The sequence below is a fragment of the Culicoides brevitarsis genome, chromosome 1, assembly GCF_036172545.1.
Source record: "Culicoides brevitarsis isolate CSIRO-B50_1 chromosome 1, AGI_CSIRO_Cbre_v1, whole genome shotgun sequence".
In the NCBI taxonomy this organism is placed as follows: domain Eukaryota; kingdom Metazoa; phylum Arthropoda; class Insecta; order Diptera; family Ceratopogonidae; genus Culicoides; species Culicoides brevitarsis.
In genome coordinates, this window is record NC_087085.1 from 27,350,407 (window position 1) to 27,375,859 (window position 25,453).

The 25,453-nt window shown below is 30.8% G+C and overlaps 5 protein-coding genes across 8 annotated transcripts in view; 4 read left to right on the top strand and 1 right to left on the bottom strand.

The window, feature by feature from the left end:
- The window catches only part of LOC134827461 (uncharacterized), a 49,289-nt gene extending 44,233 nt beyond the window's left edge, over window positions 1-5,056 (top strand). The window contains exon 12 of the mRNA XM_063840098.1: window positions 32-5,056. Coding sequence (XP_063696168.1) covers window positions 32-4,954 — 4,923 coding nt within the window. The 3' untranslated portion in view covers window positions 4,955-5,056. The remainder of the gene's footprint in view (window positions 1-31) is intronic.
- Window positions 5,057-6,961: 1,905 nt separating this feature from the next.
- Window positions 6,962-9,955, top strand: LOC134837545 (FERM, ARHGEF and pleckstrin domain-containing protein 2-like). Its single transcript, XM_063852927.1, has 8 exons — window positions 6,962-6,983; window positions 7,580-7,842; window positions 7,904-7,993; window positions 8,051-8,945; window positions 9,006-9,163; window positions 9,517-9,659; window positions 9,723-9,839; window positions 9,898-9,955. The coding sequence occupies exons 1-8, from the start codon at window positions 6,962-6,964 to the stop codon at window positions 9,953-9,955; spliced, it is 1,746 nt and encodes a 581-aa protein (XP_063708997.1).
- Window positions 9,956-11,135: 1,180 nt separating this feature from the next.
- LOC134835181 (cysteine-rich hydrophobic domain-containing protein 2) lies at window positions 11,136-12,721 on the bottom strand. Its single transcript, XM_063850055.1, has 3 exons — window positions 12,186-12,721; window positions 11,905-12,115; window positions 11,136-11,844 (listed from the first exon to the last, which is right to left on the bottom strand). Exons 1-3 carry the CDS (start codon window positions 12,299-12,301, stop codon window positions 11,677-11,679), a joined length of 495 nt encoding a protein of 164 aa, XP_063706125.1. The 5' UTR covers window positions 12,302-12,721; the 3' UTR covers window positions 11,136-11,676.
- A 64-nt stretch (window positions 12,722-12,785) lies between these two features.
- LOC134827036 (integrator complex subunit 4) lies at window positions 12,786-17,143 on the top strand. 2 transcript variants are annotated; one of them, XM_063839566.1, is made up of 3 exons: window positions 12,786-12,911; window positions 12,972-15,171; window positions 16,537-17,143. In XM_063839566.1, the coding sequence occupies exons 1-3, from the start codon at window positions 12,861-12,863 to the stop codon at window positions 17,091-17,093; spliced, it is 2,808 nt and encodes a 935-aa protein (XP_063695636.1). In that variant the 5' UTR covers window positions 12,786-12,860; the 3' UTR covers window positions 17,094-17,143. The 2 variants fall into 2 exon arrangements, with proteins under 2 accessions (XP_063695636.1, XP_063695637.1); XM_063839567.1 differs by having other exon boundaries at window positions 12,822-12,902.
- Window positions 17,144-19,758: 2,615 nt separating this feature from the next.
- Window positions 19,759-25,453, top strand: part of LOC134827847 (G protein-activated inward rectifier potassium channel 3) — a 28,608-nt gene continuing 22,913 nt past the window's right edge. For 2 of the 3 annotated variants that reach the window (XM_063840695.1, XM_063840696.1), the window contains exon 1: window positions 19,759-20,161. The gene's annotated coding sequence lies outside the window, so the exon portion shown is untranslated. The remainder of the gene's footprint in view (window positions 20,162-25,453) is intronic. The other variant, XM_063840699.1, reaches the window with a different exon arrangement.

The window sequence follows — 25,453 nt, forward strand, 5'->3', positions numbered from 1 at the left end:
CAGCTTGGATAGCAGAGTGCCTGCTAAAAAGCCTCCAGTTACAGTAGATAGACGTGCAAAAACTCAAGTCGATGAAAATACGGGAGAAGTTGATATGCAAGCAATCATTTCTGAACGACGAAACTTGGATTTGTTGAAACGCCAATCGTTTCCATCCGAAGACTACGGAGATAACTCAACAACTGTCACAAAAGACGTAAGTGAAAGTTCTCTAACATCTGTTAGTGAAATAAAGCCAATGCAATTTCCTCATCGCGTTCCTACAATTGAATGTGAAGAGCCTTCTGAAGAGGAAGATGATGAAGAAACAGAACATATTGTGCAGAAACCAGGAAATTTAAGTTTTGAACGAAGTCGTAGTGATTCTACTTCGTGGGTAACAGTCGAAAGTGAGAGTTTTGTTGGAACAGATGGCAGTAGTGATGGAAAACCACATCACGTAAGAGGAATTGAAACTCAGAGCACATTTGAGGATACAAAAAACTTACGCCACTTGGATAGAGACTCGAAAGACAATGGTGATATGAATATTATTGTAACTCCTCCGGACTTTAGCCCAACAACTGAGCAAATGCCATTACCAGAATTGCCAGATATTCCGAAGAAAAAACCTGAAGAAAATATCAGAGCTCGTCGTCGTGGACAACATTTACGTTTAAACATTGAACACTCGCGTAGTTCTGACACGCAATCTAGTATTGAGAAAGATACGAGTCCGGTTAGAGCCGAAAAAGAAAAATCTGTTGACGATGAATCAAGCTTGAGTTGTTCGATTTCACGTCCATTCGGAATTTCAACTGATATTGATCCAAAAGAACAAATGAAATGTATTCAGTTGCGTGAAGCTATGCTAAAGATGGAAGAAACGGAGGAAGTCATGACACCAACTACACCGAAAAAATCTCCAACACTTTCGAAGCAATATACGCTTGACTTAGGATCTGGTTCTGAGCTCGATAATGATGGACAAGAAGCCATTGAAGCTAGAATTGAGAAAATTTTGCAGAGAGAACGAAGCGAAGGAAGTAGCTCTGAATCGGATACCAAAAAGAAAGCACCGATTCCAAAGCCCCCAAGAAATGGTAAAAATGGTTCGTTGCCTAAGAAAGATGAGCCTGAAGTTACTGTTCCTCAAAAGAAATACTTAAGTGCAACAACTGGCGGAGGAAGTGGTGATCGTGCATCATTAGAATCGAAATCGAGTGTTGAATCAAAAAGTTCCAAGGGATCTTTTGAAACAGAAAGTAGTTCATCAAGTCGTAAACGAAATGAACTTATTCATCAACGTGGCAAAAGTTCAACCTGGAAGCCGTATCCAATTGAGAGCTCCACAAGCTCGAGTATTGAGGATGCTTGGATTCCACAAGCAACTTACGAACACTTTGATTTAACAGAAGCTTCGGAAGAAGAAACACGTGGCAAACGTGCATCTTCATCCGAAGAGCAAAAAGGAAGTGATTCCGATATGGTCGATGATGCAAATGAGTTTTCGTCAAATTTCTCATGCACGGAAATCAATACGACTTCTCTCGGACTTGGCTTACCACCTACCGATATGTTAGGTTATGGAACAGCTTTTGCTGTTGGTCGAACGTTGTCTCGCATATCTGAGAGAAGTACAAACAGTGAAAAATCTGAAGATAACAGCATTCTTGAAGATATGAGTCAACATGATGAATCCGCAATTTCAAGTGAGCATCAAGCAAGTGTTAGTTCAGACTTTCATAGTACTTCTAATGCAGCTTACGTTTCTGATGCGGATAGACGAACATCTGCAGAAATGCCGGATATTCCGTGTGACCCAGCAACAGCTGAAAAACTTTCCGAGTTATACATGAAAGGACTTGTGAAAAATGGCAATGCACGACAATTCACCGTTGCCAAGCTTGATGACACAGAAAGTAATAAAACGGAAAAGCCAAAGTTGAATGCAATGTCAAATGCTGGAAGTCAAGACTCAAACGAAGACTGGCCTCTACCTGATATTCCATTTGATCAAACTCCCGAAGGAGTAGCTTTGCCACCGATGCCAGGAAATAAGCCAATTCCAAAGACTTTCTGTTGGAAAACAAGCACATCCATACGATCTCAAGACTCACAAGATTGGCCCTCACCACCATCGAGTGCCATGGAAACACCCATTATGGAAAATGTTGAAATGTTTTATCTGAATCAAGTGGAATTGCCAACAAATGTAATGATCGATTCGTACACTGATCCAAGTCTTGACAAGTCCAACAGCTCTTCGGATCCCGATTACGCTGAAGTCGCTGATATTGCTCCAGATCCGCCATTAAAAGACTATGACAAATCCGGAAATTCTTCTAAAACGAGCGCAAGTCCTTCTAACTCTGTTATTTTGCCATATGAGGAAACTTCCTACTACATGAGCGAAGTCAAAACGCAAGAACAGTTTGAACCATCAACATGCTTCAGTACGACACTTGCCAATGTTTCTTGCTTCAAATCAACATTCGAGACATGTTCAAGTGGCAAATCTGCTTCAAGTCAATCTTCGAGCAAGGATAGTCCTGATAAAGTTATCATAACACAGCCAACAAAATCTCCATCCACTTTAAGTCCCGATGTCGATGATGAATTCTACTTGAACGACGATGTATTCGTGTCAGGTGTTAAGATTGAAATTTCTCCCACAGATGGTCAACCATCGGAGTTTGTTAGAAAATATTCCAACACATCCGATGGATCGTTAGATGATATTTTATCAGCTTCATCGGGAACGATGTTGGAAGATACCGTGCGTACTAATTTAGATCCTCGTCGTTTAAGTAGCGGTTCCTGTAAACGCTGCAGTCATAGTAGCCATTCTGAAGAAGAAACAAGTTCCATTGGCACTGATTTAGATGGAACTGTAAAAATGGGTCGCCCTCAGCAAAAATGTACCCATAGCTCACATTCAGAAGACACATCCATTGGTCTCAGTATTTCCGAATGGTCAACAGGTACGAATACTGTTCGGCAATATGCGAATCTATCAGGATCTGATAGTTTATCTGCCGTTTCTAATCATTCGACTGGAGCTCGAAGCTCAGTTAACAAATCAACCGAGAGTTTAAATGATAAGAGTGCAAGTTTATCTGGTAGTAAGCATCGATTCTCGTTAGAAAATGTTTCAGATGGTCATAAATATGAGGCATTCTCCAATTCCGATACTGAAAAGTTCTCCTCTGGAACTCGAAGTGACGACACAACTTTGACTCTTACGGAAATAGCGCAAAGTATCACTGAATGGTCAACCAGTAGTAGTCATACGCTTGTTGCTGAAGTTGAAATCCCACATCACACTGACTACAAAATCGATAAAGGTAGCTCTTCAATTGATTACATGCCACTGAGACAACCAAAAATCATCAAAAAGCAAAGTCCAACAGATGAAAAATCAAAATTGCCTGGCGTGCATGTCAGACCAAAATTACGACAAAATACACCACCGGAAGATGATGCAAGTAGCAAAAATGGTTCGCAAAGTAGTGCGAGATCCTTTGATCGTCCAATAAAAGTCCCCATGAAATTAGATTCTCCGAGTGAGAAGCCTCCAGTAAAACCAAGACCAAATGTCAAGCCAGGAGACGAAGTTAAACGTCGTCCGGCGGAAATGTTACAAAAAAGCGTCAGCGAAAACGGGTCGGAAATAAACAGGTTTACTCCAAAATTATACGGACAAGATGAAAAGCTATCAGAACGCTACCAAAGTCAAGACTTTTCGTCCACAATTATTGCACCAGCACCACCTAATAAGTCACTGCCCCGCGAAGCTGTTTTCGACATGAATAAACCTTTGCCAAAAACTCCAAGTCCTTTCGATCAATCGCCTTCTTTGTCTAAGCATCACAGCTATGACGACAAAACACTCTCGAAATCACAAATTCGCGAGTACAAAAACGCGACCAAATTGCGTCACACACAATCATTCCACGAAAATTTGACGGTAAAAGACTTGAAAAAAATTGACGAAGTAACTGGTGGTAGTTCGAGTCAAACAAGTGAAAGCACTGACCCAAATGCATCTCCGATGCCCACACGTCCCGAGAAACTCGTCAAATGCTCTCCTTACTACTCGAGTAGCTTGAGTTCCGAATCGCCACCAATTCAGGTACTGACAAAGCCACCGCGAAAGACTTCTGGTCCACGAACCGTTGCAAAGAGTCCTCCAAGTGGCAACGACACGGACAGTTCAATGGATCTTGTTCGACAACAAGACCCGAAATTCCGACAACCAAGACGTAAGCGACAAATTCCCATCAAGCGAATCCGTATCGATCGCACCACGATGGAAAAACAAGAGAGTTCCGAGTGCTCGGATGCATATTTGCCCGAAATGGATTCCGGTAGCTCGGATCGCTATCCAGACTTTGAAGAAGGTGATGAGTATGTTGAGGAATATGATGAGGATGATCCGACATATCGTGTTGTCGATGATCATGGTGGTGTGTATCCGGGTGCTTCGTATTCCTCCAAGTTTGAGGGTCTCGATATGTCTGAGAATGTCGATGAAATGGGCTTTCCGCGATATGATCGTCTCGGCCACCACACAACTTCCATGTACAGACAAGAAATCTCTCCGCCAGAGCCTCCAGCGAAGCCAGCTCGCAAGAAAAATCGTACGCAATACACGCCCGAAAGTGGCAGCGGTACTGAGACAAAAGCCGGTTTGTCTGACGACATGAATTATTCGAGTGAAGATAGCTTTAAAGCTGGTTTCACTGGAGCCACAACAACTGGCTACAAACGGAATATCGAAATTCCGTATCCCGATTTCTTGTCTGATTATGAAAATGAGGCGGCCGGTGGATGCTCATATCCAATGGCGCTCGATGAGGCACAACGCTCCGATTCGGACAAGGGAGTTGGCTTCGATTTACGTTCACTGCCTCCTCCGATCTTCATACAGGAAGAAGAGGAAGAGGAGGACTCCAGTGAACCTCGTCATTAAATTCTTTGTGACAACAATAACTACTGTACAACGTCGCATGCATCGTAACTTGTTAACACCAAACCAATAAATAAAAAAAATCTACTGAAACAATCGTTCATCTACAATGAAATATTTTATGAATGATCTGAATTATTACATTTTATAATAAAAAATAAACCATAAGAGTATTATAACAAAAAAGAAATTAGAAGAATTTTAGAAAAACATATAAAATAAACATAATAAGAATAATCCAAAAAGTATTAGAAATTATTAAGAAAACATTTGAATTCTTTTCAAGTATATTTATCAATTTTATCACCACATCAAAGTTTATATATTTATTCTTAACCAAAATTCATCATCAAATTCTAGTCTAATTAAAAATAATCATGTGGTTGTATACAAATTTTAACAATGTTTAATACTTCGAAAAATTTATTGCTGTTATTCACATCATCACCATAATAAAAAAAAATATTTTGCAAAAATATCGCACGAGATGCCAAAATTTTTAAACAAATATTTACTACATTTATAAATTTTTATTCTTATAAAAAGACAAACAGTTATTAAAAAAAATATTATTATTATTAATGTTAAATATATTTAAAAATATACATACGAAGCAAAGTTACGAAATCAATAAACTTATAAATAAAATTATTAATCCGGATACCAGATAATGCATTTGAGATAAAAGCAACGCTATTCAAAGCACTAAAATTAATTAGAGTAAAATAATCAGAACATTAGCCAATCAAAACTTGTGGGTCACCAAAAAATTCGTTGTCACGCAATTTTATTTTTTGTTAATTAAATTTTGTTTAATTATCAAAATGTTACTTAGATGAATTAGTGTTAAATTATCTATAGAAAAATATCTCTTAACCCTCAATAACATATATCATTAAATTTTGGAGGATATTTCCACAAAATTCTTATGAAAAAACTAATTCAAACAAGAAATGCGTTTAAATGCAGGACAAATCACCTATAAAACTATACTCTCTATAAAAAAAAGAAGAAATTATATTAATGAATGTAGTGTTACACTTACATATAGTTAGTGCAGTATGTACCGAAATATTAAAAAGGAATAGAAAAAATCGTGGTATGAGTTTTAATTAAAAATAAATTTATGTTTTAGCGTGACAACTTCATTTTTTAAACCCATTTTCTGCCAAAAACAAATGTGCCAATTATCCCTTTTAAGTCCCAAATATGTTCAGTGGCCAAAATATTGTAATAAATAATAAATACAATACGTATAAACGTACTATCTCAAGTATAAGAAGGTGTTGTGTATTTTAATTATTTATTATATTATTATTAAATGAATTTAAAATTTTAAAAAATAGCGTCATATTATCTATAAACATACATATATATTTATTAAAAAAAAGAAAAACAATATTATATAGAAAATTTTGTCAAAATAATAAAACAAAAAAAAAATATATAATATATTAATAATAAAAAAAGGGCAGCAGATTGATGTTGGTAAATGTATGTTTTTGGAAAATGTTCATTATAAATGTTGATAAAAGGTTGAAATTCATATTTTTTTGTTTGTTACAAAAAAAAAATATTATAAAAGGTTTATTGACAATAAAAACTGTTCATTATTACTATGGTTGTTTGTTTTCCAGAAAAAAATGCATTGTTTAAAAATTCCAGGATAAAAAAGTATTGAATGTAGATAGATAGGAGATGTTACAATGTTTTCTGAAAAAAAAGTTGAAACAAAATAAAATAGAAAAAGAAAGAAAAACGAGAAAAGAAATAACGAGAACTTTATAAAAAAAAATATTAGAATATAGTGCTGTAGCTATATAATCATAATATATCGTAGAATTTATTAAAATTTATAACGCTTGTTCCAAAAAAGTTACAGATTGGTAAAAAAAACTAAAAAAAAGGAACGAGCTGAATTATTATTCTTATTAAAATCAAAAAGAGTCTCGTTTTAGGAGGATGTTATAATTATTGAAATCTGTATCGGAATGTTATTAAACATGAATAATGGCGATAAAAATAATGTTAGGTTACAAAATCTTTAAAAAATATAAAATAATATAATTTAAAGTACTATAAAACAATAAAAATAAATAAATAAAGATATTACTAAAATTATTTAAATAAAAAATTGTTGTATTTAATATTTAAACACATATTTACATTATAAAATTTATTTAGGGTAATAATAAATAGTAAGTTTTATTTATTTAAAGTTAAAATATATAAATGTTATTTATTTTAAATTCATATGTTATAGTTTTGATAAATGATATTATTATGTTACAATTATAATTTAAGGGTTTTGTAAAAAAATGGTCAAAAATGGCGATTTTTATATGAAAATTGAAATTTGTTTCAAATAAACCTCCATATCTATGAAACCCGTGAAGATTAAATTTTTCTTAATAGCGAATAATAAGGCATGATTCCATTATATAAGTTAAAAAAATATTTTTAAGATATATTTTAAACAGTAATTATCATAATCAAGCATGGAAAATTTATTACTTTTAAGAAACCTTTGATTTTTTATATAGAACTTGATGTTTTTTGATGTTTATTATTAGAAAAAAAAACTTAAAAGAGTAAAAAAATTAATGAAAAAATTTAATTTATTTGTAGACGAGTACAATGGCATCAACGGCAACGTCTCCCTGGATCGTCGAAGTGAATGGGTTCAATCTCCGAATCGGTATGAGCTTTCTGGCTCGTTGGGATCTAGTGGCGGCAGTACTTTATCACGTGAAAATGGCACGTATGACGTGAATCAGGCAGAGAGAAATGCCAGAAATAATCAAGAAAATATCGTGAACAATAACAATCACTCGCTCACGTCGAATGGAACGCTTGGATCGCAAGATGGCATGGATACGGCACGGAAAAAGGTTCGATTTTTTTCTGCTTCAAAAAAAAAAAATATATATTTAAATTGGATTTTTTTTTTAGAAATGGCCAACTGACAAGTCATATTTCTGGGCGAAAGAAATTTTAATGACTGAACGAACCTACAAAAAGGATCTTGATATTATAAATAATGTGAGTTTTTGATAGTTTTTTTGTTCGAAAGTGTTTGTATCAACTTTTTCTTTTTAGTGGTTCCGTGAGGAACTTTGTCCCGAAGACATTGAGAATCTTCAACCGCTTTTCCAGCACTTTGACTTGATGATTCAGCATCACAGCGTATTTTTGCGCGACCTGGAGCATCGTATCCTGCTGTGGGAAGGTCGCGGATCGCACGAGGCTCATCGCATTGGTGACGTCATGCTCAAAAATATGGTCGTCCTTCCAGTCTACGAGGAATACATCGAGGCTCACATGGAAATTTTGCAACGACTAAACGACTTGTACGAGAATGACGAGCGTTTCCAGTCAATTTATCGCGAATTCGAGCAGCAAAAAACTTGCTACTTGCCAATTCTGTACTTGATCCTGAAGCCACTCTATCGTCTCTTGCATTATCAGAAGATTTTGGAGCTTTTGCTGGAATATTACGACGAAAATCACTTTGATCGCACGGATTGTCAAGGCACGTTGGTGATGTTGTCGCGAACGACAGACGTGGTTCGCAAATTAATTGCCGAATCCGAGAATTACGTGTTGCTTTGCGAGATTCAGCGCGATTTGAATGGCTTTGACACGCTCATCCAGTCCGATAGACGACTTGTACGTCAAGGTTGCTTGCTGAAACATTCCAAACGCGGCTTGCAACAACGAATGTTTTTCCTTTTCACGGATATTTTGCTGTATGCGAGCAAGTCGCCCGTGACACAGACGTTCAAAGTATTAGGACATGTGCCGTTGCGATCGCTACTGACGGAAAACTCGGAACATAATGCATTTATTATCTTTGGCGGACAACGATCGATTACTGTGAGTGCCGGAACGACGGCGGAAAAGCTTTTGTGGCTCGATGAATTGCAAAAAGTGGCAGCTAATATCAAACATAAGCCGCAAACGAATCTCACGATAGGTTCGATAAAGAATTGCAGTGAGTTTTAATATAAAATTTAATTGGAAAAAGTATTTTTTAATAAATTTTTGTTTTCAGGCTCATCAGAAGAAGGCTTAGACACGTACGGCTTGATGCCCCACAATGGAAACAACACAAACACTCGTGCCCAGTCGCCGCGTAATAATACAGCTTTGCATGTTTGCTGGCATCGCGGAGTAACTGTCAGCTTAGAAGACCATCTAAGGGCGTCAGAGGTAATTTTGCTGATAAAAAAATATTTTTTTATGGAAAAAAAAAATTTATTTAAAAAAATTAAAATATGTATTTCTATAATTCTAATTAAAAAAAATAAATAATTTAAATATTAAAAATATTTGATAAATTTTTTGGAAAAAAAAATTAAATTTATAAAAAAATTTTAAAATTCTAATTAAAAAAAATAAATAATTTAAATATTAAAAATATTTTAAATATTAAAATTTTTAATTTAAATATTTTATAATTTAAATTAATATTTTTTAGAGAACATTTTTTTTTATTTTTTTGACAATTTAATTTTTTTTGACGAAAATTTAATTAAAATAATAATTTTTTAAAATTTTCACAGAATCAAATCTCAGGATACTTGCTCAGGAAATTCAAAAACAGTAGTGGATGGCAGAAATTATGGGTCGTATTGACCTCATTCTGTTTGTACTTTTATAAAAATTATCAAGACGAGTCCGCATTAGCTAGTCTACCGTTATTGGGGTAAGAACTTTTTATTATTTTATGTCCCAAAAGTATTTTTAATAAAAAAAACTTCCATTTTAGATACTCCGTCGGTCCCCCCGGAGTCCAAGACGCAGTCCAGAAAGAATTTGTCTTCAAATTATCATTTAAAAATCACACATATTTCTTCAGAACCGAAAGTGAAACGACGTACAATAGGTAAAAATTTTAATTTAGAAAAATCAAACGAAATTTAATAAAAAATATCTTTTTTTAGATGGCTTCATGTCCTCAAAAGTGCAACTCAAATGCAAGATTTGAAGTTAAAAAAATAAATTTAACGCCAAGATAGTCAAGTACATGTAGGAAAAAGTTAGTTGAATTAGAAATCAACCGAATGGACCAACAATTTCTATCAGAACAAATTTACTTTTTTTTTAACAACTCTCAACAACATAACTTTTTATATATTTAAAAAATATAACAAACTAAAAAAATATTTTATATTCAATAATATTACACAAAAAAAATAATACAAAAAATATATTTAAATTGTAGTTAAAAACAGGGGACAAAAAGAGGGAACGAGGGTCAAGTTCTTCAAAAGAACTTTGTTTTATATTTATAAGGAGACTTTTTAAGAGAAGTAAGAGAAAGTGCATTTCCATTTAAATAATTAATTATTGATACATTTCAATCAAGCAGCATTATAAAAAAAAATATTTTTATTTGTATCGAAGGCAGTTTTAGTGATTAGAAATAAATTTAATTAAAAAAAAAGAATTTTAAATAAAAAGAAAATAAAAATATATCTTTATATAAAAAAAGAACTTGTTTTTTTTACCGAATTTTCAAATCAAATTTACTCCATTTTTTTTCGTCCCTCAGTTTTTTTCAGAAAAATGAGTTTCAGAATTTTTGGCGGCAAGTATTTTTTTTTTAGTTTTGATATTTTGAAATTAATAAAAAAAAAATAATGAAATTTTTTTAGAAATAAATTTTATCATTTTTCATTCATTAAATTTAATTTGAAATGTTTTTTGAAAAATAATCAAAATTTTGTTTTTTTCAATCTTGTTTTTTTTGAGATTTTTTAATTTGAAACTGATTTAACAAATCAAATTTAAAATTCAAATTAATGAAAAAAAACTTTTAATTTTAAATTTTATCATTTTTAAAATTTTTGAAATCAATTTTAAATTACAAAATGTAAAATAGCCAAAAAAAAATTAATATTTCAAATTTTTGTCATTATCTTGTTTTCTTAAATAAAAAAAAAATGGGGAAATAATTTTTTTTAATTTTTTTTTTAATTTAAAAAAATAAAATCATGAAAAATTAAAAAAAAAATAAAGTTACCTAAAAATACTATTTGTTCAATTATTTTTTTTTTACTTTAAAAATTAGACAAGAAATAAAGTTTGATATAAATTTAAATCGACTCAAAATCCTGAAAAAAGTAAGTAAAACTCCAATTTCAAATACATTTTATTTTGTTTCGGTTACGATCAATGTAACTATTTATTTTGTTAAAGGAGGTTCAATCAATATTATTAATCATTATTCACTAAAACATACATCAAATTAATCCTAAGAATTAAAAAAAATAATAATAAAAAAATTCACTTGTTTACACCGATTTGTATTATTTGTTGCTTCATTACAGAATAAATTATCATAAGAAACGATCTCCTAGCTAGAATTTATTCTAGAATTAATTTTTGTTTTATAACTTCATTAGATACTAAATAAACTTAAAGTTGGCTTCCTTTTGCTCAAAAAAATTAATTATTAAAAAAAAATTAAGAACATTTTTTGAAAAATATTTTTTCTCACGTTGTTTCTATCATATTAGCAGTGATAATTCAAAATATATTTATTTTTTTTTTGTATCTACATTATGTGCAGTTTCCGTTTTTTTTTTGTGGTAAATTTGGATCAGTCCAACATCATTCAACCTGAATTTATTCCAAATTTTTAAAATATTTTTTTTCTTTCACCTTCGTTCATGCCATGCGATCTCATTCGTAACTTAAAAAAAACCGAAAAGAAAAATTTAATCTGGACGATAAATTGGCGTTTTTGGTAAAAACTCTATTGAAATGACGTATTCCATCATTGAACTTGAATCACATTGTTTTTTCGTGAGTCTCCAGTTTAAACCTAATTTACGGTACAAATGACTGTTTTCCCATTCTAACAGCTTATCCAACGTACTTTGAGTCTACAAAAAAAAAAATTTATGAGAAATTTTTCAATTAACTTTATTAAGAGAGTCATTTACCTTTTTACTTAAACATATTACAGGCCACAATGAGCACCCGAGAGTGCAACAACAACAAACGCATCCGCAAAACAGCCAGCGTGCATTGACGGGCAGCGTTTTCTTCAGGACTGCGTTAACGCGATTAATGGACGCCTTGAACTCCTCTGGCGCGACTCGGGACGTCAGCGTCGACGGAAATTCTGTGTTGAAGCGATTACTTAAACCAAAGCTGCAACGCAGAAACAAAGAAAAAAAAAAATAAAGGTCACGACCGATTAAGAATGACGGCGTTAACTTACACTGTAAAGTTTCCGCAACCGCGTATGATGATCGGTTCCGGTCTCGTGGAGTAATGCGAGTCATCGAGCACGTCGTCGGACACATCATCCTCGTAAATTGCATCAAAGTCTGCCATTCCTTTGGTAAATAAATTGTGTGTGTGTGTGTGTGTGTTGGTGAAATTGTGACCTCCGCGATGCAGGAAAAAAATCTTTCTCGCGATTTTTCGTGTCTCCAACGAAATAAATGCCAAAAATTATGCAAAATTATAACAAACAAAAGTCGAAATGAAACAAAGACGATTTTTCACGGAATATTATTACGACACACACACAGAGTTTTTTCTTTCTTTCTTCTTCTATGAGACTGCAATTATTTTCAGGGTCGTTTTTCGAACTTATCTGCCATTGTTGAGTGTGGCTTTTGGCGTGCGATGCATCGTGACGTCACCCGTTAAGACTTTCCTCCAGTTAAAAACGCGTTTCAGGGGCTTTGGGGCCAGAAAATGACGAAAATAGCAAGCAAGAATTTCACTTAGACCACGCTTTGACAGATGTTTCTGACAGAAGTCACCTGGATTTCCACATGAAATCCAGTCACTCATTTTTTGACGTTTCTAAAAGTAAACAAACCGGAATTATTTCACAAGAAATCAAAAAATAATTAATTTTAGAGGGTAAAAGGAGGTTTTTAAAATGGCTTTGGTAGCAAACAGGCCATTTATGGAGCCAATGAAGGTCATGCCGGTAAATTTTTCAAAAATTTTCTTGAAAAACTTTAATTTTTCATCAAAAACTTTGTTTTAGGAATCACTTGGACGTCCTTCGAAGCGTTTAAAACTGATGGCAAAGAAGAGTTATGGTCCTCTCTCCTCGATTTTGGGTTTTATCAATCAACTGGATGCCAGTACCAACAGTAATAAGACCCTAGAAATCCTTGCCGAGATCCAAGATGGTTCGCAATACGACGAAAGTGAATTTCCCGAAGCCATTCGTCGATTATGCGAACTTTTCCGCAAAGACAAGGAGTCCACGGTGCGGATCAAGGTCCTTTCCCTGCTCGTGGATCTCGTGCACGACAACAATTACGACGGAAACGCCTTGATCGATGACATTATGTCACTTTTAAAGCAAGAAACTTCCGCGAAAGTCATTTCGCAAGGCTTGACAGTTCTCATGCGACTTGGCAAGACTTTAGGAACAAGTTGTTCCCAAATCCCCAAAATGATTTTATTCGCAAAACAAAAGTTACTTTCGCCAAGTCACAATGTCCAACGGCACGCTTTGGTGTTACTTGGTTCATTTTTGCCCCCAGATGCGGAACAAGAAAACCTAAATTTAGTGGGGAAATACACAGATTCGCAAGATGCCCGAGTTCGGGCGCAAGCCTTCAGTAGCATGCTGGCACTCGGGCAACGTGGCATCGATTTGACGCCGAATTTGTACCAACGGGCCGTCGAAGCGCTCAAGGACGACTACGAATGCGTTCGGAAAGAGGCGTTACAGCTAATTTTCGAGATTGGCGTGCGACATCCGGAACATTTGATCAAAATTGAGGACTCCGATCAAGAAATCCGGTTAATTGACGACGCTTTTGGCAAAGTTTGCATCATGTTGTGCGACCTTTCGATGCATGTGAGGACCCAGGCAGCAGAATTGCTTGGCGGGATGTCAAAAGTAAGCGAGGAATTTTTGCATCAAACGTTAGATAAGAAGCTCATGAGTAACATGCGTCGCAAAAAGAGCTTGCATGAACGTTCGTTGGAGCATTTTACGTCGGGCGAGTGGTCAACGGGCAAAAAATGGGCCGATGATGCCCCGAAAGAGATGCTGGCGGCAGATTCGATCTCGTTGATGGCCTCGGGAGCATGTGGCGCCTTAGTTCAAGGACTGGAAGATGAATTTTTGGAAGTCCGAACTGCTTCGGTAGACTCCATGTGTCAATTGGCACTGACAAATCCAACTTTTGCCGTTACTTCGTTGGATTTTCTCGTCGATATGTTCAACGATGAGATAGAAGCGGTGCGATTAAAGGCCATTTTTAGCTTAACTGCGATTTCGAAGCATATTATTTTGAGAGAAGATCAGGTTGAGATAATTTTGAGCTCCTTGGAGGATTATTCCGTGGAAGTGCGAGAGGGATTGCACATCATGTTGGGTGCTTGCAAGGTTTCCACGCAAAATTGCTTGACCCTGGTAGTACAAAAGGTGTTGGATGTTCTTTCCAAGTACCCACAAGATAAATTATCGGCTTACGGATGTCTACAAAGAGTTGGACAGAAGCATCCGGAGCTCTGTATGTCACTGACGCCACAATTGCTGCAAGATCACCCGTTTTTTGACAGTCCCGAACGCGATGTCGAAGATCCCTCGTACATTTGTATCTTAATTATGCTTTTTAACGCAGCCCAGCATCTCCCGCCGATGTTAAGCCTCTTCCCAGACACCACCGTCAAGCATTACGCCTACTTGAGAGACACGATGCCCAATTTTGTGCCGCGTCTCCCGATCGGCGGATCTCCAATCGAGATGAATTTAACCGGAGCCACGGGTTCTCGTCAATTCCTCGAAACGCTTTTGGTCAATATTCAATCTTCTTATTCGGCGCCAAAAGCAAGACAAGCACTTTTGCAGGCGGCGCAGGAAAATTTGGCCCGACTCGCAGCGATTGATCCCTCGTTATCGGGAACGGCGAATTTTACGGCGGAGTTTTTGGGAGCGCAACTTTTGACGGAGCAGTTGCAGTCGTGTGTTCAGTCGCAGACGCAAACGAGAGCTCCGAGTAAGGAATGTTTGAATCAACTCGTGCGGAGGTGTTTGAAGTTGCAGAATTTGTTTTCGAATTTGACGTTGGATGATCAGTTGCTGGTTAAACAGATTTCGTTGAGAGCGAGTGCGTTGCAGTTGGTGCTCATTGTGAAAGATAAAAATCAAAGTGCTCTGGCTCCGTGTCAGCTTTTGTTGCATATTGCGTCGGATGCGAGCGTTTTTCTCGAGGATAATCCATGTAAGTTTTTTTTATTAAAAATTTTTTTTATGTGAATTTTCTATGAAATAAAATTCGGACTTGAAAAATACGTAAAATCTTGGGAGCTAAGCTAAGAATTTTTTAAAAAATTATTTAAATCATAAAAATGGGATTTTTATTGGAAAAATTTACTTTTCTTGAATTTATTTGACTTAATGGAACTTAAGAGAAACTTAAGAAAAAAGAAGCTAAGATAAGTTGAATTATTTTTAAATTTAATTTCAAAAAAATCAGAAAAAATTATGGCCTAATTTTAAACCTTAAATTTTTTTGACTTTAAAGCTTAAGTTAGAGAATGACTTAAACATAATTTGAATTTTCGACTAATTTGATCCAAATCATTATTTTTTCTTTTAGGCCATTAAATTTAATTATTTCACATTATGTCGCCCCCCGCCCTCCGATTTTGCAAAAAAAATCAGGGGGAAAAATAAAAAAAAATGGAAAATTTTAGGCAAATTTTTCAAAAACGATAAAAATAGCTAATTAATTAAAATGATTTAAATTTTTTTGTTAACTTTTTCAAAACGCATTATCTATCGAAAATTTGATGAAAAAATTTTTTAGTCACGTGACTAATTTTTTTTATTTTTTTTTTTTAAATTTTTGTTTTGTGAAATTTTATTAAAATTTTGACTTTAAAATTTAGAATAATTATTTAAAATAAAAACTATTTTAATGTGATAAACCAACGATTGACGTTCAAAAACGTCAAAAAAGTAGTAAAAATCCACATGCGACATAAAGTGAAATAATTAAATTTAATGGTCTTAAAAATAAAAAAAATAAATTAAGTTAATTTTCTTAATTAAGTTGAATTGAAGTATCTTTAAGCAAAACTTAAGTTGTAACTTTACAACCCTGGTTTTTTCTTAAATACCAAGTTTTGGCGAAAAATATTTTTTTAATTTAAAATTAGAAAAAAATATTATTTTTTAAACTTTTTCAATTTTTAACTTAATTGACTTAAGGCATGACTTAAAGAAAAAAATCATTTTTTTTTGTAACTTAAGGTGAAATTTTTATTGAAAAATAACTTTATGTTATGTAATAATGAATTAAAAAAAAGAAAAATAATCTGTAATTTTTTTTTTATTCTAAGTAACTTGACTTAAAACTTTAATTTAAAAAAAAATGTTTTTGACTTAAACACGATTTTTTTTTCGAAAAAATCAAACATATCTAATTTTAACAGATTTTTAGCTCCTAATATTGATTTAATGTTTTAATTAAAATTTAAGAAGCTTCAAATTTAAGCCAAAAATCTATTTAAATCCTAAGAAAATGACAAATTCTTAAGGTCCAAAAAAATTTTCTTAAATAATTTTTTGTCTTCTTTTTCAGACCTCACTCCCGATTCCTTCACAAAAGCTATTCTCAGTCAACTCGCTGTCCTCACAGATCCCAAACCCGGTCGAGTATTCCGTGAAATCCTGCCTATTGTACAAGTAGCTGCTCCCGTCGCCACTCCACTAATCAACATCAACATAAAAATGTGCACCGCTCGCATTCTGGAGCCCGTCGAAGCCAATTCCACAGAAAATGTCTTCAAAGTGACGGCAGGATTGATCGCCGCCTTGCCTCTTGTCGTTGAAATCGAGAATTTACAAGAGAATCAAGTACAAAATCTGCGAATTAAAATCAAATATCCCGATCAAAACACTTACATGGCAGTTCCTCGTTTGCGAGACTTGAAAAAAGTCATCTTGGAAAATGGAAAACCCTCAGACGATAAATTGAAGCTGAGAACGCAGGTACTTTTATCGCATGGCGTGTGGACGGAAGCATCACAAGTCGAGATTTCGCTTTGTTTGAGTGTCAGACGACCGGGAAACGAGTTGGAATTGTGCAAACCCGTCAAAGTGACACTTTTCCCGAAACCCGTGAAGAGAGGAATTTAATTCTTTGTGTTTTTTTTATTAAATATTCTTTTATCAGAAATACACTTTAGGTACAAAATTAAACGATCGTGTGTCTCACATTAACTCAGTTGGTCACAAAAATTTAATCAAACCATTCCATCATATCTAATTTGTCATAATTTGTCGCCACGCAGAAATTGTCTGCTTCCTACGACCAATAACTGGATTGATAATCATTCCGTGGAGAGAGCTCTCGAATGACGAAGAGAATTTATCTACGTAAAAAAAGGAAGAAAATCGTTTGTCATGTTTACCCAAAGTGCTTGGCTGTCCTAGAAAAGTTTATTTTTAGAAAGGTAAAAATTACGTGGAAATTACGTTTATTTGTTTTTCACACGAAAAATAGTAAAAGTTGATGCGTAAATGTCAACAGATGCGACCAACGACAGGTGAGTGAGTTGGCAGTGTTTTTATGCTCGTCTGATGATGTTGTGATGAACAAGGTGAAAAAAACTCTCAAGGGCACTCATTCATGATTTGTTTGTCATGGTCGGTGAAGTGATAAACTCATTAATAAAAATTTGTTCCAAGGGCTTCAGTATTTTGACTCTCAGCGATGTTTTTCATGAGAAATTTATTTTTATTTAACACGAAAAACAAATTTTTATGAGTTTTTAATTTTTTTAACAGACATTGAAGGAAAATTTTACAAACTTTTTATTTAATATTTTTTTCCTCTCAATGTTTCTGTTTTATTTTATTTATGATTTAAAAAAAACATTAAAAAAATTTTCATCAAATTTTTTATTTATTTATTTAATTTTTTTTTTAATTAAAAAGGATAAATTGAAAATTTTTCAAAAAATGTATGACACTTAAAATGACTTGTTTTCTAAAATTTTTGAATTATTATTAAAATTTCTTATAGTACATATATTTCATTTTCAACAAAAATAAAAAACATAAATAAGCAAACGAATCAATTTTAAAATTAATTTTTGAGTTTTTACTTTTAGTCTTTTTTAAAATAAAAAAAAATAAATTTTCTATTAAATACAAAATTCTCTTAATTTTTTATTAAAAAGTTTAAAATTGTAATTACAAAAAAATTTATTTAATTTATAAAAATTTTTAAGTCAATAAAATATTATAAAAAATTAAATTTTTTCAAGAAAAATAAAAATTTCACAATTTAATAAAAAATGTTATCGAAGTTACTCTTGGAAAACTTTTCCTGCTTCTTATTACCTCACGTTAAATAAATATTTGCTTTAAAAAATAGCAAAAATCACAAAATTATTGAATTTTATTTCGATACAAAAAAAATATTTCGGTTTTTGACTTAATTTATAGAAGTTTAAAAATTAAATAACTAAAGAAATTAATCAAATTTAATGAAAATAATTAAAAATTAAAATTATGTAATTAAATAAAATAAATAATTTTTAATTAATAAAAGCAAAATATAATTTTATAATTTTTTTAAAAATTTTGGGAAATTATTGACATTTATTGGATTTAATTTAAAACAGCTTAACTCTGTTTTATTGTTAAATCTAAATAGTATTCAAAGAAAATTTGCTTAAAAATATCGACAAATTTATATTAATTAAATTTTCATGTTTATTATATCTCTAATAAACTTTGAATGAATTACTTACCAAAAAATTTTAGAAAATTTCCGTTTCCTTTGTTTATTGTTTCAGAAACAAAATAAATGCTTTTCTTTGTAATATTTTCATTGTTAAAATTCAACGTGAGCGAATAAGACTTTTTTCACTTAAAATGGCTTAGAAACAAAAAATAAACTTTTTCGACGAAAATTTTCCATCTCTTTGTCAATTTTTGGCCAATTATATCATTGCTCAATTTCCAAGAAGCAGTACAACGCAATAAAAGTTAAAAATAAATATCGTAAAAAAATGACTCCAACTTTCAACTCTAAATTTATCATTACGCAAGAGAATTCTGTTCAATGACTCTTAAAAACATTTCTTTTGTCACGACAAAAAATTCACGTGTCTCACCTTTTTTTTTACGTTTTTCACGATAAATTTGCTAAAACGGACACTCCTGTGTCGTCAGTTTTCCTACGTAATCATCGTCACTTTGTTTTATTTTACTATTAATCATCACAATTTGCCTACAATTCACACACAGGCATGCTCGTTTTATGAATGAAATCGCATATTGCCACAAACCTCGCACAACACGAAGGAAAATGAGTGCCATTCGTGTTGAGTCACGAGCAACTCACAGTATAACAAATTTCCTCGGATACGAGAGAAAAATCATCTGTTGATGGAAAATTCTGTTATACCGCACTCGACGCGTACGACAGGTCATCCAAAAAACCGCCGTTGCCGTACACAAAAGTCACGCTGCGTTTGTGTTGGTTCAGAATTTACTGAGTTACTCGCGCATTTCATTTATATTTTTTATCGTGTAGAACACTTTGCACAAGTAAAGTAGTGTTTAATAAATTTCATAAACATTTTGTCAGTCTCATGTTGTCTTTCGTTTGATAAAGTCAACATTTGTGCCAAAAAAAAATTTTTCTCCAGAAAAGGCACTTTTTGTGTGTAAACAGTTGGAAATTATTTGATTAATAAATTCGTGATGGTGAAAAAAAATATTTAAATAAATAAATAGTGACGAAAGATGAAAAAATTTAATAAAAATATTAAAAATAGAAAATAATTGGTGTTATGGCATACAAGAGAAAATTTTTTAATCCAATTATAGTGAAAAGCTGGAAACAAACAGATTAAGAACAAAACATAATTTTTCCTTTGAACGCCAAGAAAAATAAATATACGCGAAAGTGACATAACGCTTTCAATGAACTAGAAGCAAAAAAAAAACTAGGACTGTTAAAATTAAAATGCTGCTTGACCGCACATCGATGACAATTTTCAATCAAAAGTATTTTTAAACAGTTTGAAAAGTGAAAATGCGTCCGAATGTCTAACGAGCAACGCATAAAGACAAAATAAATTACCACGACACGCGAAAAAAAATTACAATTACAGTGGAATTGAATTGCAGCAAGAAAGAAAAAAAGGAGAAATAAAATAATAAAAATAAAAGCATTTAACGGAAAAAAGGTAGATTATTAATATGTAATAATAATAAAATGGAAAACTAATTGCACACTTATCCTTTACTGTTCGCTGTCGAGCCCTCGTAATTTCGAATGTGTTTGTGTGACTGTCGCCCATAAGAAAAATAAAAAATACACATAAAAAATGGAAAAAAATAATTATATTAGTCGAGTGCGCCGCGCAAAAAAAAAAACAAGGAAGAAAATTAATTCTATTTGTGGATGGAAATAATGTGCATCAATTATGGAAATACAACAAAATTAATTAAAAGTAAAATTTTTCGCATTTTTTGTGCGTTTTAGCATCGATTGTTATGATGTCTTATGATGAAACGTGAATTTAAAAAAAATTATAGTTATTGTGTAAAAAATTATTTGATCGCTTTTTAACTCGATTTTTGGATTTTTTTATTTTTTTTTTAATAAAATTCAATTCTAAAAATTTTATTCTAATTTGTAAGTAAAATTATTAAAATTCAATTTCAATGTATTTTATTTTTTTTTTTTAATAAATTTTCTTAAACATTTCTTGAACTGGAGTTGAATAGTTTCTGAAATAAAATTTTCTAATTAATAAATAATTTTAAATAAACAATAAAAAAAACAATAAAAAATATTTTTCAAAATTTTTAATTCTTTTACAGAATCTAAAATCCAATAAAACTAAATTTTTAAATCGAAAAAAAATAATTAAATAATTTATTATAATTTTTATATTTTATTTAAATTAAATTAAAAATTAATTAAAAATAATACATAAATATTTTATAATTAAATTTTATGTAAATTAAATTAAAAATTAAATAAAAATTAAAAAATAAAATTTATTACATTAAAATTTAAAAAAATAAATAATAAAAAATTATAAAAATCGATTTACACTTTTTCAAAAGTAATTTTTTTGAATATTTTTATATAAATTTTTCGAACAAGTTTAAGACAAACTGAGCATTTATCGCATTTTTTCCAAAATTCTTTAAAATGCATCAAGAATTAAATGGAGACGCCAAGTAATTCTAGTTTTATTTTTGTTCCTTTCACATGATTTCGCGATAAGTACATATTTTTTAATAAGTCATAAAATTAAATAAACAGTCATCAATCATAAAAACCTGTCAATCATCTCTCGAAGTGTCAGTCGTTCAGCAATTAACGTTGCATACAAAAATGCACCTGATACGCATCACGTACGTGCATTCTACGTGGAGAGATATTTTTAACGACAGTTACATCCATAAAAAATGCGCTTCTCTCAAGGTCTCATCAACACAAAAGCTTGATAGTAGCATAAAAGTTATCCGATTGCATCACAGCTCTAACAGTTTTGCTGAAAAAAAAAATTTATTGAGGAAGAATTCATTCTCCTGCACTTTATAAAGTGGTGTCATCTAAAAAGGCATATGGGGGTAGCAATTCATTAATTTTATTATGTAACCTTAGTAAAGATGTTAATTGTCAATCACTTGCAATTAAGTCTGCTGAGGTGATATTTATTGCATCGTTATGGAACTTGTTTCATGCAAAACAGTAGGAAGAGTCTTAATTAATGTACGTTTTGTCGTTCTTTTGAAGTTGAGAGGCTTCCTTTCTAAGGTGTTACTATGTGGCGTTTGAATATGGGGAGAATGTGAAGATTGTCAGTGTCAAGTGCAAGTTCAGGTTTTATCCATTTATGTAACGTGAGACAATTTTTGACGCTAATTTGACAGTTGCAGAGAGAAATTTTTGCTTTAATTTTTTATTTCAAATATTTTTTAATTTTAATTATTAAATTTTTAATTAATTTGATAATTTTCAATTACAGTTAGGTATATTGTATATTTTAATTTCCTTATAATTTTTTAATTTATTTTTTTCTGAATATTTTTTTAAAATATTTTTACAATTAAATTATATAATTTTTTTAAAATTTATATTTTTTTACGAGTTTCAAAAAAAAAATTAAAAAATTTTTAATTTATTTTAAATTTTATTTTTTTTTTTTCTGAATTTATTATTTTTTTTAATTAATTTAATTTTTTTAATTAAAGATTTTTTTAATTATTTTATAATTTTTTAAATTTTATTTTGAATTTTTAATTTATTATTAAATTTTGCAAATTTAAATTTATATTTTTTTACAAGTCTATAAAATACATTTTTATGATAATTAAAAAATATTTTAAATTTTTTTTTTGAAATTTATTTCAAAATTAATTTAATTTTATTTTTAATTTAATTTTAACTAATTTAATTGAATTTATTTAATTTTAATTAATTAATTTAAATTTAATTATTTTTTTAATTTTTATCCAAACTTTTTTTTCAAAATTTTTCAATGCTACATAAACAAAAAATTGAAAAATAACTTTATTTTAATTTTATAAGCTTTAATTCATGAAAAAAAAAATCTAAAACAAAAGTGTGGTTAATAATGTGGTTTACTTTGTTCACTTGAAAAAAAAATCAATTATAAACCTGTAATTTGAGTAAAAAAAACTTAATAGCAACACTTACACAGTCACATGATGGAATATAACTTAATATATTATCTCAAATTTCCTCTCAATATCCGTTTCTTACACACGTGTAATATTTTTTTCTCAGAATTTTTACTTGCGCATTCACTATTTTTACTAGAAATAACAAAAGAAGCATTTAATTTCCATAGAAGCAAAAAAAACTAGTCTTTTTGCACAAAAACACTTCATTTGCACAACAAACTCTTATCACACCTCTCAAAAAAATAGGAAAAAACCTTCACTTTTTTTAAAGTAAACATTTTCCAAAGATAAAGTTCTACTCTTTGTCACAACGCAATAAATAATTCCATTTTTTATCATCTTCGCCGCGTCGTTCTCCCTTATCTCGAATTTTTCTCGTCTACTGTTTTAATCTATCGCCAAATAACATCCATCGGGGCCTCATAAAATCTCGTTTAAATCTAAATCCAAGTCAAGACAAGATAAAAATAGTTTAATAATGTACGCAACGAATTATTTTATTTTTTTTACAAGAAAAAACTCGTCGGAATTTTCCTCTTATAAATTTTAAATCAAAAAACTATAGGAAATTTTCCAAGAAATCGCAATTCGTATCTCTTCATGTATCGTAATAATAAGAAGAGTAACAAAAAAAAAGTTTTCCAGTATTGTCTGATATTTTCTGCCATGCATGTGTTTCAAGGTTGTCTTAATTGAATGTGTCTCCCTCGGTAATAGCAATAAACTATCATTTTCTTTACATTTTCTTCGGTGAATGGGAAAGACGTAACCCAATACAACAAAAAATATTAAATTTTATAAATAAAGTTCTCCCTTGTTTCTTGCTGTTTTTTTACTTTCCTGACTCAAATAAATGTCTAGGAAAAAAATATTTGCCTATTGTGTGGTGACAACTTTTTATGCGGCAACGGCGGTGATGATACCTACGCTTCGTCACACCGCCATGACGTATTTCGTTCGGTTATTCATTGTTTATAAAAAAGATAGACAGATAAGACTGGTAATCATAAATAAAGACCATATGTGACTCTCACGTAATTTTTTAACTGGATATTACTCACTTGTTATATAAAAAGCAATTTTTTTTACTCGATCTACAAATATATCATTAGCACTCATTTTAGATAAGTATTAAATAAAAATAAAAGTAGCGTTAATGGATGTTTTGTGTATATTATGTTTGATCGTATTTCACTGTAGGTATTATCGAATCCATATGTTATGTATTTATTTTTATAGAAATTCTACTTTTTTTCTTTACACAAGTTTTTTTTTGCATTTTTTACATTAAAAATTGTAATTTATTGGTCTTTTTGGGCATTTTCAAGGTCGCTTGTTTGAAATGTTAAAATTTTCCTGGAAATTTAATTTAATTTTTTTTTGTTCTAAAATCAGAAAATTTCATAAAATGTTTCTAAATTTCGTTTATTTTCTTTAAAAATAATATCAAGCAAATAATTTTTGATTTATGGTCACTAAAATGAATTTGATGGAAGGAGGACAAAATTCTTAATTTTTAAATTAATTTAAATTTTTTTCCAATTTTTTTTTAGTAAAATTTTAAAATAAAAAAATTATTGGATTAAAAACTTTTTTAATTTTTTTTTATTTTATTCAACTTTATTTGTTTTTTTTTATTTCAATTTTATTTAATTTTTTTTTAATTATTAATTAAATAAATAAATAATTTTTAAATTAATTTAATTATTTTTAAAAAAAAATTTTTAGTAAAATTTTAAAATAAAAAACATATTGGATTAAGAACTAATTTATTTTTTTTTATTTTATTCAACTTTATTAATTTTTTTGAAAATTTTTTTAATTCAATTTTATTTAATTTTTTTTTTTGTAAATAAATTATTAATTAAATAAAATTATTAATTAGGTAATTAAAAAAAAAATAAAATTAAAATGTTATATAAAAAATTAAAAATTAATTAATTTTTTTTTCTTTCTTTTATTTTGTTTTAAAAATTATTAAACATAAAAAAATTTACAAATTTTTTAAATTTTTTGTAAATTTTCCACAAAATTTCTCAAAACATCTGAACACCACGAGAAAAAAACAAAATTTTTGCAACATTTACAATTTTTAATCATTCAAGTCTAAGCGCGAAACAATTTCTGTTCCAAATTATTCGTTAAAGCCTTGATGAAATTCGTATTTGAAAATATTTAGAGCATTCTCACACACTCACGCGAGTGCAAACATGTCGTCAACGGTAAAAAATCTACGCGACTGCACTAAATTTAGAATGCACCTCCTAAATCATCAATTAATTGCATTTGCGTCTGGGACGACCGACGATCGTTCATTTTATTGACAGATCGACTTCACTTCTTTCATAATTTTTGAAAAACTGATTGATGTGTGTATTTTGAAAATAAACTTTCATCAAAGTTTCACATTAAAAAAAATTCTGCTGTGATGAAATTGATTGAGTTCAACAGCCGCTGTAATTTATTTTACTTTTTTTTTATTACGTGGAATTTTTTTTAAATTTGATTAACTTCACATTTTGTGAGGTATTGCGACATTTCGAGCGACAGAAGCTACAAAAATTGCATTGCTTGCACTTTTTTCCATTATCGCGTCGCATCGTATCGATAACATATTGCAAAAAATTATAGTTGACATGGTAGTTTTGTTGTTATATATTTATTTACTGTTTGTTTCTTTTTTTATGGTGTCATATTTTATATTATTAAATGATTACTTGGGCTGTTTTTATGACCGACTCGATTGCAGTTTTGATCGAACTGTTGCTTTTTAATAACTTTATTATATTTTTATGGATTGTCGAGTCCATAAA

What these genes read in the sequence shown, in the direction of transcription:
- LOC134837545 (XM_063852927.1), top strand. Translation starts at nt 6,962, where the DNA reads ATGGCGATAAAAATAATGTTAG. An exon ending in TGGATACGGCACGGAAAAAG is followed by an intron (nt 7,843 to 7,903) that starts GTTCGATTTTTT and finishes TTTTTTTTTTAG; the next exon opens with AAATGGCCAACTGACAAGTC. An exon ending in GCTAGTCTACCGTTATTGGG is followed by an intron (nt 9,660 to 9,722) that starts GTAAGAACTTTT and finishes CTTCCATTTTAG; the next exon opens with ATACTCCGTCGGTCCCCCCG.
- LOC134835181 (XM_063850055.1), bottom strand. Translation starts at nt 12,301, where the DNA reads ATGGCAGACTTTGATGCAATTTACGAGGATGATGTGTCCGACGACGTG. An exon ending in GGTTGCGGAAACTTTACAGT is followed by an intron (nt 12,116 to 12,185) that starts GTAAGTTAACGC and finishes TCTGCGTTGCAG; the next exon opens with CTTTGGTTTAAGTAATCGCT. An exon ending in TAATATGTTTAAGTAAAAAG is followed by an intron (nt 11,845 to 11,904) that starts GTAAATGACTCT and finishes TTTTTTTTGTAG; the next exon opens with ACTCAAAGTACGTTGGATAA.
- LOC134827036 (XM_063839566.1), top strand. Translation starts at nt 12,861, where the DNA reads ATGGCTTTGGTAGCAAACAGGCCATTTATGGAGCCAATGAAGGTCATG. An exon ending in AGCCAATGAAGGTCATGCCG is followed by an intron (nt 12,912 to 12,971) that starts GTAAATTTTTCA and finishes ACTTTGTTTTAG; the next exon opens with GAATCACTTGGACGTCCTTC. An exon ending in TTTTCTCGAGGATAATCCAT is followed by an intron (nt 15,172 to 16,536) that starts GTAAGTTTTTTT and finishes CTTCTTTTTCAG; the next exon opens with ACCTCACTCCCGATTCCTTC.